This window comes from Schistocerca americana, chromosome 4, assembly GCF_021461395.2.
Source record: "Schistocerca americana isolate TAMUIC-IGC-003095 chromosome 4, iqSchAmer2.1, whole genome shotgun sequence".
In the NCBI taxonomy this organism is placed as follows: Eukaryota; Metazoa; Arthropoda; class Insecta; order Orthoptera; family Acrididae; genus Schistocerca; species Schistocerca americana.
In genome coordinates this window covers 635292907-635306605 of record NC_060122.1, presented here as the reverse complement: position 1 = coordinate 635306605, position 13699 = coordinate 635292907, and the positions used below count along the sequence as shown (strand labels likewise).

General features: G+C 37.3%; 1 protein-coding gene across 1 annotated transcript in view; it reads left to right on the top strand.

Moving 5' to 3' along the window:
• LOC124613132 overlaps positions 1 to 13699 on the top strand; it is a 179203-nt gene that overhangs the window by 152458 nt on the left and 13046 nt on the right. Inside the window, exons 19-20 of the mRNA XM_047141749.1 lie at positions 7168 to 7311; positions 7392 to 7532. Coding sequence (XP_046997705.1) covers positions 7168 to 7311; positions 7392 to 7532 — 285 coding nt within the window. The remainder of the gene's footprint in view (positions 1 to 7167; positions 7312 to 7391; positions 7533 to 13699) is intronic.

Below are 13699 nucleotides of genomic sequence, written 5' to 3'. Positions count from 1 at the left end.
TAATGGAATGTGGTCGAATTATATCAGGTGACGCTGAGGGAATTAGATCAGGAAACGAGACACTTATAGTAGGAGATGAATTTTTCTATTTGGGCAACTGATGATGGCTAAAGTAGAAGAATACAAAATGTAGACTGGCAGTGACAAAAAAACTTTTCTGCCAAAGAGAAATTTGTTAACATCAAATACAGGCTTAAGTGTTAGGAAGACTTTTCTGAAGGTGTTTGCCTCGAGTGTAACAATGTGTGGAAGTGGAACATTGATGATAAACAGCATAGACAAGAAGAGATTAGAAGCTCTTGAAATGGGGTGCTACAGAATACTGCTGAAAGTCAGGTGGGTAGGTCATGTAATTGATGAGGAGTTACTGAATATAAATGGGGAGACAAGAAATTCATCGCACAACTTCACTAAAACAAGGGTTCGGTTGATAGGACACATTCTGAGACATCAAGGAATCACCAGTTTAGTACGGGAGGGAAGTGTGGGAGCCGGCCGATGTGGCCATGCGGTTAAAGGCACTGCAGTCTGGAACCGCAAGACCGCTACGGTCGCAGGTTCGAATCCTGCCTCGGGCATGGATGTTTGTGATGTCCTTAGGTTAGTTAGGTTTAACTAGTTCTAAGTTCTAGGGGACTAATGACCTCAGCAGTTGAGTCCCATAGTGCTCAGAGCCATTTGAACCATTTGAAGTGTGGGAGTTAAAATCGTAGAGAGTGACCAAGAGATGAATACAGTAAGCAGATTCAGAAGGATTTAAGTTTCATTAGTTATTCAGAGCTGAAGAGTCTTGCACAGGATATAATAGGATGGAGAGCTGCATCAAACCACTCTCCATACTGAAAACCACAGCAGCAGCATCAACAACAACATTAGTTTATGATCTTCTCAATCAAAGGCATTGGAAAGATCATAGAAAATAGCAACAGGGTATTAATTATCATTATTTAGTTCTTCTAGAAGTGAGTATGTGAGATTATATATAGCTTTCTCAGTACAGAAGCTTTCACAGGAGCCAAATTCAGCTATTGTTAAAAGATGATTCTCAGGAAGATGGTTCACAATTTTGTTGTTAGGTACCTTCCCAAATATTTTCAGAACATGGAAAGGAGGGAAGTGGATCTATATTTAGAGGTCATTTGCTAATCTCCACTGTTGTAAATTTGTGATACTTCTGTGTACTTCAGTCTTCCAGGAAATACACTTGAACTCATCAACTGGTTACAGTGATAACTGCTGGGTGTTTACTGTATAATTTCTTTTCAGGACACCATCCATTTCACTCAAGTGAGCTTGTTAGTTGTTTGCCATTTCTGACAGAATTACAATGTCATGGGCAAACCTTAAATGGTTCTCTTTCCAAATTTCTCCTTATACCCTTTACTGATTGCTCAGTGTACAGATTGAATAATTTCCTTCATTCTGTTTTATGTCCTTTGACTGTTATAACTACAGTCTGGTTTCTGTATGAGTCGAAGGTAACTTTTCACCCTCGGTATTTTATCCTGATGATTAATATAGAGGAGTTTGAAACTGAATTAAATAATTAGATGCCAGAAAACTGCTTGTATGCCTTTGGAGAATGGCTTTACAGTGATTCTTGAAACTAATTCTTTAGTTATAATATAGTTTGTTTTAGTGCTGTAGTAGTCTAATAACTTGAAGTCGTCCTACTGTAGTGCATAAAATGTTCAACTTTGACTTTTAAGCCAATTTTCACACCTTTGATTCCTGTTCACTTCCCATGTGTCTTCACAAGATGGATAATATAGTTGATGTAATGTGAAGATTTTCTGATTGAAATAATTGCAACTGATGAGATACATGTGATGTTTATGCAAAGGAGATTTTACAAGAAAAGTGTTGTACACGAGAGGGCACCTTTCACAATCGTAGTGTACACATTCCTAGAATGGACATCTCCCCCCACCCCCACCCTCCACCCTTCCTCCCCTCCTCCAAAATGAACCCAAATTTTTAAATTTTTAGTATTAATGTTTTGTTAATATACTTCTTTAATCTGACTTACTTCTGCAACTTCTGTTTAATTAGTAATATTTAAAAGATCAAGTATTTATAAATTAGTTATACAAAAGTTATCATTAATTGTGAAAAATGTAAATAACGTACAGAAATGTTTGATATGGCACTGAATGCAGTATTATATCTTCAAGTTTTATTTACAAATGTTCCACAATTTTATTTACTCAGAGTACGTATGTAAGATTGCCAAACTTTTTCAATTGCTGCATCAGAAACTGCTGGCCGTCCCTGACCCAGCGTACTATGTTATGCCAATTTCAGTGAAACAGTTGTACCAATTCATAATAGTTTGTCTTTGAGGTGGTGGCTTGCAATATTTCCCCTGAAATGTCTCTGAAGTGTAGTAGTGGATTTGGATTTGTGAAACCGTAAACACACTGCATACACTCTGCAATAACTCATTCGGGCATGCCATGCTGGGAATTAACAGTGTTAAGCTGGAATAAAACTCGAAGATATAGTGCATTCAGTGCTGTATCAAACATTTATGTAGGTTATTTACCTTTTTACAATCCAAAAGTATTAGTTATATGAAAGTATAACTAATTTAGAAACACTCTGTACATAATTTTTTTAAAAAAATTCTGATTTTTTGAAGTAATATAGTCATCAAATTTTTAACACACTAAAATTAACATTAACTGTTAATACTGTTGAGCACTTGTAGGTGGGATCTATTGTCCTTGGAGAAAACAGCTTTGAGTCTTCTTGTTCATATATTTGTTCTTTGAGACATAGTAGTAAAATTTCATGTGGTCACTTTTGTGGTTGTACAGGATGTGTATGATTGCTTAAACAGAGTTGCCCTCCATTCTGTTCTTTTTATCAGACCATTAAATATTCATGAATGGAAATATCCTTTCTTCATTGATGTTATGGGCTGGTACTGCAAATAAATACCTTGCAATTGTTACCATCTCAGAGTACTGCTGAAGACAGTCACAGCTTTCAAAAACACTCACCCACTTCTCACGACACTGAATGGTGCTTTGTTTTCATCATTCCACTCATGAAGATTTTCTTCAATAAAATTTGTCATTAGCCCAGATTGATCAAAGACAATGGGATAATCAATTTCAGTTTTTCCCACTTTGAATTATAAACTTTCTCTTCAACACTTTCTCATTTTGGCACTCTTCATTAATACCCAAGCACATTAATACCCATGGGGAATATGAGGTGCTCCACTTGCTCTAATATTCATAAAATATGTTAGCTGCTTCTTTAAATTCCATTTCTGCTGATTGTGTCACTTCTGCTCTTTTAAGGACAGATTTAACATTAAAAGAAATGAACTGCTGCTCTTTTCTCTTAGTAACAGTTCCAAGAGTATTGTTCAGGACATCCTTTACCTCTGTTATACTTTTTGTGCTTTCCTCAGTTTCCTTTGTTCTGTGCTGGAGAGTGCTAAGCTGGCTGTGAATTAACCGTAAGTAGGCTTCACCTGAAGAATTGCTGAAAAATGGAATCAGTATTTTGGGGACTTTATCTTCATTTCAGGATTTAAACAGCCTGGTAACTCTTTCAACTGCTAAAAATAGTGATAACCAGCAAGTTTTTGAGTGACACATTACATTCACATATTCAGCCCCTCAATAATTGCCAAAACTCCTTAAGCATCCCTATTCTAACTGTGCATATGGAAAATGGATAGTTTCAACATCACACCTCAAACTATCAGCAGATGTCTGCATGCTGTTGTGCAAAATATGTACAGGGTTGCCTATGTCATTCATTCAGCGTTTTCATCCAATGTTGTATTTATCACCAAAGTTGGTGTTTGTATTGTCTCCATGAAATGCCACACGTTTATTTTTCTCGAGATCAAACATTTTAATGGTACTCATACAAAAATTGAAATTTAGTCAGATATTTCATTAGGCAGGGAACTCATCTTCAAAAGTTCGTACTGAATTCTTTCATTAATATCGAAAAATTCAACAACAAATGGAAATATTTTAGCAGCTTTATGAATGCTGGCATCAGTGGACACCCTGTAGAAAGAATACTTTTTGGTGTACTCAAGGCTTTCCTTTAAACTATGGGGAGCAATAACTCCAGTTACCAAGGTTACGTTAATTCTTGCTGAGCTAAACTTTTTTTCCAATGGAAGAATCATCAAACATAATGCTATTAAGCTTATTAGTACAATCACTAGATTTTGGTGAAGTTTTACCATGTGGTAGGCTAGTGTAAGCTCAGCTACTCGATCTTTGGTGTCTTGACTTGATCGAGGTTTTACAAAATAATTTTGTAGTATGTTATAGACCTTGGTGCACTAAATCTGTTAATGTACTTCTTTGACTCAATGTGATCAAATATTTCACAACACCCACCATGACTTATGCTATTCAAACAGTTACGTACTGAAGACTGCTTCATAATCAAATCAACCTTTCTTGATAAAATTCCACTTCTAACAATAACTGACACTAAATTTGCAGGCATGTTTCAGCATTGCATTTTGCAACTCAGTGGAAAAAATATGATTAATATGAGAAACCACCAGTACAGCTTATATGAAATAATAGAAACTACTACACTATTCTGATAATGACAGTGGTAACTCTTGTGACAATCTGGCAGTTTTCAAAACTCTTCTCAAAGTACAATACCTGGAACTGTTACAACAGTCCAACTACACTCCAGCCACAGTATTGCTCAAAATAAGTTATTGTTTTAGTGTTACTGTGGGACTATAGAGGTTAGAGAAATAAGCTAAAATATATTAATTTGTCATATCATGTTTCGTTTAATCAAGTGAAATTTTCAAAAACGTATAGAATTTCATCAAATATTTTTAAAAACTAAATTCTGGGACATTTGGATTCCATAAGTATAATATGTGAATGGAAGGGTAACAGGGGAAATGTTTTCAATACCCTGTGTAGCAACAACACCAGTAACACAATCTGTACAGTGGATTTTGGAATGCATAAGCTGATGTAAATTTGAGTAGTGAAGTTTCAGGAAAACTGGACCAACAACATTCATGGTACTGCCTAGTCATTTGAAGAAAGCTGGTGTTTCTATGGGCTGATACTGCTGATTAATTAGTGGTTCTACTGTTTGTAGAACTTAGAAAAAAATATCATAATGGCAAGTTGCTAATGGGGATGTAGTTTAGTACTGAATTGTTTAGGCCCCCTTAAACAATCAAACATGTTTGACAAAATCACTCTTATCTAGCTATGGATCTGCCAAGCAAGCTTGTACATGTTCAAACAGTGTTTGTCAGTTTAACCTCACTTAGAAACAGATACTATTTGTATTCATGTGTATTTTGAGCGTAGTGAATACTGCCACAAATACACGCAAAGCAGTCGTGGCACTGACTTTGGCACTGTGTTTAAAGAAGAAGAAGAAAACAAGACTCTTGTCCAGGAATTGCTTAAAATCAGAGGTTTCACCATGAAAATATGCTAAGGGGAAAAATATTACTCTCAGGACCTGGTGATTACATCAACTTCCTTCAAATGGATGATTAAACTTTTTGAAACTTAAGTCCCTCTTAAAGTAGCAAACTTGTCTGTCAAGTTCGCTCTTGTCTAGCCACAGACGTGTCAAACAAGCCCGTACAGTACTAAGAAAGCTTGTCAATTTAACCTTACTTTTGAAGCAGACACTTTTGATGTATGCTGTATTTTGGCACTAGTGGGAATGGCTACAAATGCATATAAAACATTTCTAACATGGTCTCTGGCACTGTATGTAAAGAAGAAGAAAACAATAAATACACTGATCTAGGGAATGGTTTAAAATGAGAAATATGCAACTGGAAACCTGTTAATGCATATGTTTCACTCAGAACCTGATGATTACATCAACTTCCTGCAGATGGACAGAGAAATGTTTACTATTACTTCATGCACACATTGAGAAAGAAGACATAGTATGCGAAAATTTGTTCTCTTCAACTTTGTCCTCTAATGAGAAGTTATAAAAATACAGCAACATGGGAATATGTAGCCTACATCGTGTGTGGAAGAACTGGAGAACTTCGATTTCTTTTATTTCAATCCACTCCACTTGTATGTCACTGTATGCATAAAATATTGACTCTATTCATAACCTCTTAACGTGTAATGTATGGCTGGGAAAGATGTGGTACCTCTATCATTATGGTAGTTGTTAGTGCTATTTTGTTTTTATACTTGATCATAGTTTCATAGTAGTGGAAACTCACGATAAGGTGAGATAAATAATAATAAAACAGTTTTTCACTAAACATATGCTGCGAAATGTCAACACAAACAACATCCACCATCTTTTCAAACTTTCTGTTAATCAAAGTTTCTCTCAAACACTATCTATGCATGACAAACATGTCAAACTGCACTATAAACGGTCAAATATTTGGCAAGCATAGTTAAGTTTACTTTCTGATATTGAAAGTTGCCAAGCAACTAGAACTAGGCTATTACAAGCAATATAAAAGTATTATACTCCTAAATGGGATGACTATTTGGCTATCACATTTTAAATCTTTAGTTGTGTTCCAAAAGTGATTGACATAAATGACAGAAATTTTGTTTGACCGGTACCACTACCCATTATTTGTTACAAAATTCTGTTACTAAGAATCTCATTGTCGATGAGGCATTGAACAATATAAAATAGTTGCGGTCATTACCAGACTTATGTGAGATGAGTATCCGGGGATTACTATTTATTTGGCACACTGAGAGAGAACATGTTTACTTTTATGCTTTTTAATCTCTTTAACTCTTGCTCAACACGTCACATAAGAGTTAAAGAATTGTAAGCCAATATAAACAGGTGAAATCTATTTAGTATTGACAACTATGATGAGTAGGGATCTCTACTTCCTGTGCGCCTGCCAAGAAACGGTACGGAAAATGATCTCTAGAGTCTGCCTTAGCCAGAGGTCACAGTAAGATTGTTAATATAACAAAGCCTTAATGCTATTTATCTTGTAGACAAAATAATGGTTACTTGTCTTTTGAAGCATAATTTTTATTATTGGTTTTGACCAAATATGTTTCACCTCATTGTTTTGGGCGTCTTCAATTGTCTACAGTGGATTTCTATAAATATTCTGTTTTGTTATTCTTACTTTTGTTAGACTTTTAATGTTATTTACTATCAATTTTTTTGTCATAGGACTATGAAGAAATTGAGAGCATTGTAAGGAATGTATTACTGTCTTCAATGAAATTGTGTGGTACATCTGCCAAGCTGATTACAAATGTTGTAAAGACGTTTATTGATGTGATTTTGAGAGTAATGGATAGAGAAGAGTCAGTGGTAAATTTTTTCTGCTAATTTGGTATTGTAAATTTAAATTCAGGAGAATTGACTTGTACTTCAGATTTTGTCCTGTACAGGTGTCGACCAGTGAGTTAAGAGATGCCCAAGACCTGCCGTTTATTGCAGCTAGATTTGTGGCCCTCTTCTGTAGCTCACCTAACTTGTCTGAAGTCTTTCTGGTGACTCTTATGCATGTTATTAGTGAAGACTGTAAAGAGGTAAGACAGATAGCAGAGAGCTAGAAAATGGAAAAAGTTGTTTTTGTATTATAAACCTTTTAGTCCCTTTCTTGTTCATAGCACTAAGTCATTTTGCATTTACTGCAAGTGTTACTGTATTTCTTTCACAGTTATGTTACAAATTTTTACAGTAATTATTAGTAGATTAGCAATCGTTAGCAATGTTACAGAAATCATGTCTCTAGTTGCATAGGGCAGTAGAGAAGGGGGAAAGAAAGAGAAATTGTAGATCGGGCAGAGTATGAGTAACAGAGAATAAAATAAAGGATTTCTTTGTTTTTACAATAATGAAGAAGATGAGCATAACTTCCAAGAAGTAAAGAATTTAAGGAAAAGCAGCAGGATAAAAACAGTAGAACTCCAGCCACTGATGGAGTCACCTATTCGGTCACCCACAAGCACCCTTGTGCATGGGGTACATACAGAACGACACACATGGGGAGGGGCATAAGTCAGCCACACACCACAGAAGATCAATTCACTACCATACCTGATAATGGTGACATGTCTGTTTGCTGATGTACTCTGCCAGCTGTACACCTGGGGAGTGTTTGATCAACTAATATACCAGTAGAAACTGGAGAACCATATTACACACCTTTACAGGGAAAAAGTGTGTTGCAGCATAAAAAAATTTGACAAGCTGCACAACCAAAAGGTGCCATTTGCTGAATACTCTTGGATGTCTGATACACTGTGCAAAGACATAGTGCCAAATTTCACTAAGTTCATGCCAAATTTTGCTAAGGTTATGCGTCACATTGATTCAGTGACAGCCAGAATCGAGAAGTGAGCCAGTCTTGCCCTTGCACATAAGAGGGTGAGCTTTACCTGCCAGAGTTAAAGAACATGGCTCAGGAATTACTGAAACTACATTTACAACTGTCCAACCATTTTAATTCCTGGAACTAGGGAAAAATTGATAGTGTTATTTGGGTGGCAGTGAATTCCATACATAGGAAGACCACAGGATGTCAGATATCGAAATTTGTATGCCACTGAAGGCCCCTGCAAAACTATCATCAATCTCACATACACACAGCTGAGTGACAATGTGAGTTCAGTTCTGGAGAGGGGACTTAAATTCGCTTTCTTTACCGGGTTCACACCAGTCTCGGACATCGTCAGTGCATTTAAACAGGTTACGGCTTGCACCTACCTGAAACATTTGAAGAAGTATGTTGTGAAACTTGTGCTCTGCCTAGAACCAAACCCACACAGTCGAACATCAGCAGCAGAGAGAGGTCAGTCAACCAAGACCTGAGGAAGTGCCCTTGACAGTATTGCCTTACCTGCTGACAAAGATGCCGCAACAGGTGTCCTAATACAGAAGGTCTACACTGAGAAGAAACAGGCCTGCTAGATGACGAGTCCTACAGGAAAATTAACACAACAACTCTTACAGAAAGATCAGCGCTGATCCCACCAAGAAGCTGGTAAACAAGACAAGGGCATTTCTCAAGGACTTGGATTTACTCAAAGGAGTTAGAGTAAAATCTCAAACTAATGAACCCACTTTTAACATATTTTCATCAGTCCCAGCAAAACTCCAGACAAACAATGTTATTCTTCCAGCTTTTAACACACCCCACTTTAATGAGTAGTCCACTTTTAAGCAATAAACATGAAACATATTACAAATTAAAATCCGGTTTTTATGCAGTTCCTAACAAGTCCGAGAGAATTTATGATTTCTTTCAGAGTAACACAGGTATATAGTAATGATTTTTTTCAGTCAACATGTATCTGAATCAAATTCCATTGTTATGATACTGGAAAAAGTCTTGAATGAATTGGAAAGCTATTTCTGCCCTGCTTACCATGTGACACTGGTCACGTGATCTGATGTCACAGTCATTGAATTATGAAGTCCAAGCTGTGAAGTGCTGTTTTTGCTGTTGACAAATTTATCACTTTTACTTTTGTGGAGTTACAGCCTGCAAACATGGCAAGCCTGTGAGTCAGCAAAAGCTGATGATCATCTACGATGTCGAAGACTATCGCAACATAAAACTTTACAACATTGTAAAGAAGTATGATTTGGCACCATCTTCATTATATAGCATTCTCAAAAACAAGGAAGCACTGTTAAATGCCAAAGCTAGTAGTTCATCTGGATGCAAAAGGAAGAACATTCACTTGTCAACATTCAGTGATGTGGAAAGTATTCTTTTAAAATGGTTTCAAGGAATGAGAAGTGACATCATTCCTGTAAATGGAAACATACTACAAGAGAAGGCTTGGAAAATCATGCTGAAGATCGGTATTGAAAATTTCAGTTCGTCAAATAGCTGATGAGATCATTTTAAACAATGTCGTAAGCTCTCATTTCAGAGTGTAAATGGAGAGAGGGAGGATTTGGATGTAGAAACTGTAAACCACTGGAAAAACTTTACAATGCCATGATTATTGCAAGGTTAGGAGCCCAAAGAAATTTTTAATGCAGATGAAATTGGCACCCTTTCTTCCTCCCCTCCCCACCTCCAAATTACTTTCTGCGAAAACTTGTTCTGTTAAGGGTGAAAATGCCATGGATGTAAAAGAGAGAGAGAGAGAGAATGCCTGCACCATTTCTAAGAAACGGAAATTTGTGTTTCTTCCACTGAACTGCACAAGTTATCTGCAGTCTTTGGACCTGAGCACAATACACTCCATTAAAGCCAGATACAGGGTAGCAGTTGTCTAGTTGTGAATTACATTCCTTGAGAGGAAGGAAGCGTGGAGATTCAGCATTCCGCAGGCTACGCACATGAGCACATGTTTGTTGCTACGTGGAATTGTGTGACACAACAGATTGTGTTACTTTTGCAAAGGCAGGCTATATTACATCAGTTGTTGATGAAGACAACATTGAAGAATGGAACAGAATCACAGATATTTCTGAAAATGTCACACTCCAGGACTTTATATCTTGTGATGACAATGTTTTGACTTCCACACCTGATGTGAATGTGAAATGTATGAAATTCTGTAACATTGTTAGGTAGGAGGTGGCGGTGAAAACAATGAAGAAGAAGAACAACAACAGGAGAAGGAGGAGATCATTGCACCAAGTTCCACAGCTGATGTGCAAGGACTTGATACTGTCAGGAATTACTTTTCCTCTTTTAACATTATGCTGGAAGGACAAAACAAACAATTCTTCAATGAATGTGTTCTGCAAAAAGTGTGATATATAAATATATGTACACCATATTTAAATTTTTTGCAGATTATTGGTAAGTTTGCAATTAAATGGTTCTTACATTACTTAAACATGCTTGAATTATGATTCCAGGTCACACCTCCTTTGTACCTAGGCAAAACTCCTATTTAAGGAAAAGGTAGTTAGGTCCCCAGAGATTCGTTAAAAAGGGGTTGTACTATGCTAAACAATAGTTCCATAAGAATGCATACTGCCAAGAATTTATGGACTCCCTAAGGTCTATAAAATCAGTGCTGCAGTGGAAACACCAATTCCCATCAGGTCACTGAAGTTGAGTACTGTCAGGCTAGGTTAGCACTTGGACGAATGACCGTCTTGAGTCTGCCAAGTGCTGTTTGCAAGCAGGGTGCACTCAACCCTTGTGAAGCGAATTGAGGAGCTACCTGATTGAATAGTGGTGGCTCCATTTACTAAAACTGACAATGACCAGGATAGCAGTGTGCTGACCATATGCACCTCCCTCCGCAGAGGTTGACACAATTGACACCATTGAGCCTTCTGAGGCCTGATTAGTTGGAGAGCTAAGTTCCACAAAGAGGGAGTGCCTTACTGTCAGCAACATCAAGGCTCCTACACATTCACTCACAGAATATTTGTAATATACTCTTCCTTATGTGGGTAAATATCCACACATGTACACAATTCTTTGGATTTTGTGAAACATCTCAACAACTTCAGGGTGAAGCATTCAGGATTCATGTTGAGCTTTAATGACCAGGGTACCACTAAGACAGCCATGAGAACTCGCTGGTCAGAATTTTGACCTGAAGACTACCAACATTTCAGGTATGTCTTGACCTCGATGTATTTTCTATTTAATGGAGAATATGTTGAACAGATGGAGGGAATCGCATTGGGCAGCCCAACCTCACCTTTAGTTACCAAGATGTATATGCAGTACTTCAAGGAAAAAGCCCTGGAAGTCATCCAAATGGAAACCTGCTTGCTACATTTCCCATTATTTGGACAATACATTCATTGTTTGCCCCATGAAAGAGAGAAACTCCGTGACGTGACTTCCTTGCTAAACTCCATTCATCCTTGCATCAGATTCACTACAGAGACTGAGACGGAAGGAAGACAACCATTTCTGGACCTTGTATCACAAAGCGCCTAGCATCTAGCACACATTGGTCTATCGATTATTCAAATTATTTTGAAATGTATCCCTGTTGGTTTTTGAAAATTTTTGAACACATTCTGAGTTGATTTCTGAATGAATCATAAGTTGATTTTTGAATGCGTGCATAGTGTATGTGATGCCTCTGGCAGGGGAATCCTTGGCGCATCTAGAAGTAAACTTTCCTACAGACAAAAGGTGACAGGGCTATATGAGTTGAGCGAAATAAAGCTGAACGGGTGAATGCCAAATGCTGTTTGTTTATTTGATTGATTGGGTATGCAAATGACCAGCGTTGTTTTAATTACTAGCGAAGTCCATAGATTCAGACTGCCAGAGTGGAAATAAGCGACTAACAGGAATAACAAGTAAGAAAAAATATGTATTATCTTCTCAGTGTATCCAAGAAAATGAAATTTTGACAGAAAATTTTTGGTCAGATTGCTAAACTAGGAAGGGCAAGTTGTACAGTCCCCAGCCAGCTGCCGCTTAAGTTATATTGTGGAAGTAGCACGGAAAACGTGTTGTACAAACGTGTAATAACGTCTAACCGGAGAATAATCACTGGTTAATTAAACGGGTGATTCTGGAAGGGTTAGTAGAGTTAACCGGACAATGAGTTTTGACAGTGGTTGGAATAGTTACAGAATTAGTGATGAGAAGACTGTTTATTAGACCGAGGAAGGAGAAGAAACGGGGACATCACACAAATTATGGAAGATTATGACGATCCCAAATTTATTCAGAAATTTTATACTACTGCTTTTCGATCTCATGCTTGAGAAACTGGAGCGTATGAATGAAATTTGAAACTATTACCTAACATAAAGCTTTCTGCTTGTAGTAGGCCAGATAGGCATTTGATATTGGTACTTCACGAATTATATTCTGTCGTATTATAAAAATGACCATTATTACTAAAACAGTCTCGCTTATTTGATGTGTGTTACAATTCCTGCAATAATAGAAAGGCCTAGTTTCTTTTATCTAGCAAACAGTGACAAAATAGATGTAATCAGATCAAGAAACCGCACCAGTCTTGGGTACTATTTGTATTAACACCTTTTTCAGTATTAGACAATGATATTTCGATGTTTCATGTAGCAAAACATTTGACGAATTTTGATGAAGTAACAGATTCTTTTGCAGAAGGGAAAGCACGCCATGTAAAGCTGTAGCAAGATTAAGAGGGGGGGGGGGGGGGAGGACGCTAGGACGTAAGGATTGAAGAAATGTGTACTATGTGTACTGTCTAGCTTGTCTCTTGTCTTAACTGGTTTTATATATCCTATATTTAATTTTATGTTACACAGAACAGCAAGTTATTAGCTAATAGGCAATAAAGAGTCCAAATTTTCTGAAATATACACATTTGAGTTCCACAGTGCAAAACACAGTGATGTACAGTAGAAGAATTTTGTGTGAAGACATGTGACACTGCACTTTGGCACACTTAAGACCAGATAACATGTCATACATTTCCTCGAAGTTGTTTGTTTTATGCATCAGAGTCTTCAGAAAGATGTGCGTTACAAAATGAACATATTTTTGAAAAGTCTTTTAATTTTTTGGCATCCTATCTCAAACGCTCGATGGGGTTGGGGGGAGGGAGGGAGGGCGCCGCCATCTACTATTGCCCCGGTTCGAAATATCGTAGATCTGGATCTGCTGCGCAGAGGAGTCTGAGTTATAGTGGGGGGGTGGGGGTGGGGGTGGGGGTGGGGAGGGGTTGTAGGGCAGTCTCCACGTGATCTGTGTTTACATTTTGCGATTTTGCTGTATCCTCTTCGTTTACTGCTCTCATGTCGAATTAAAACAAAG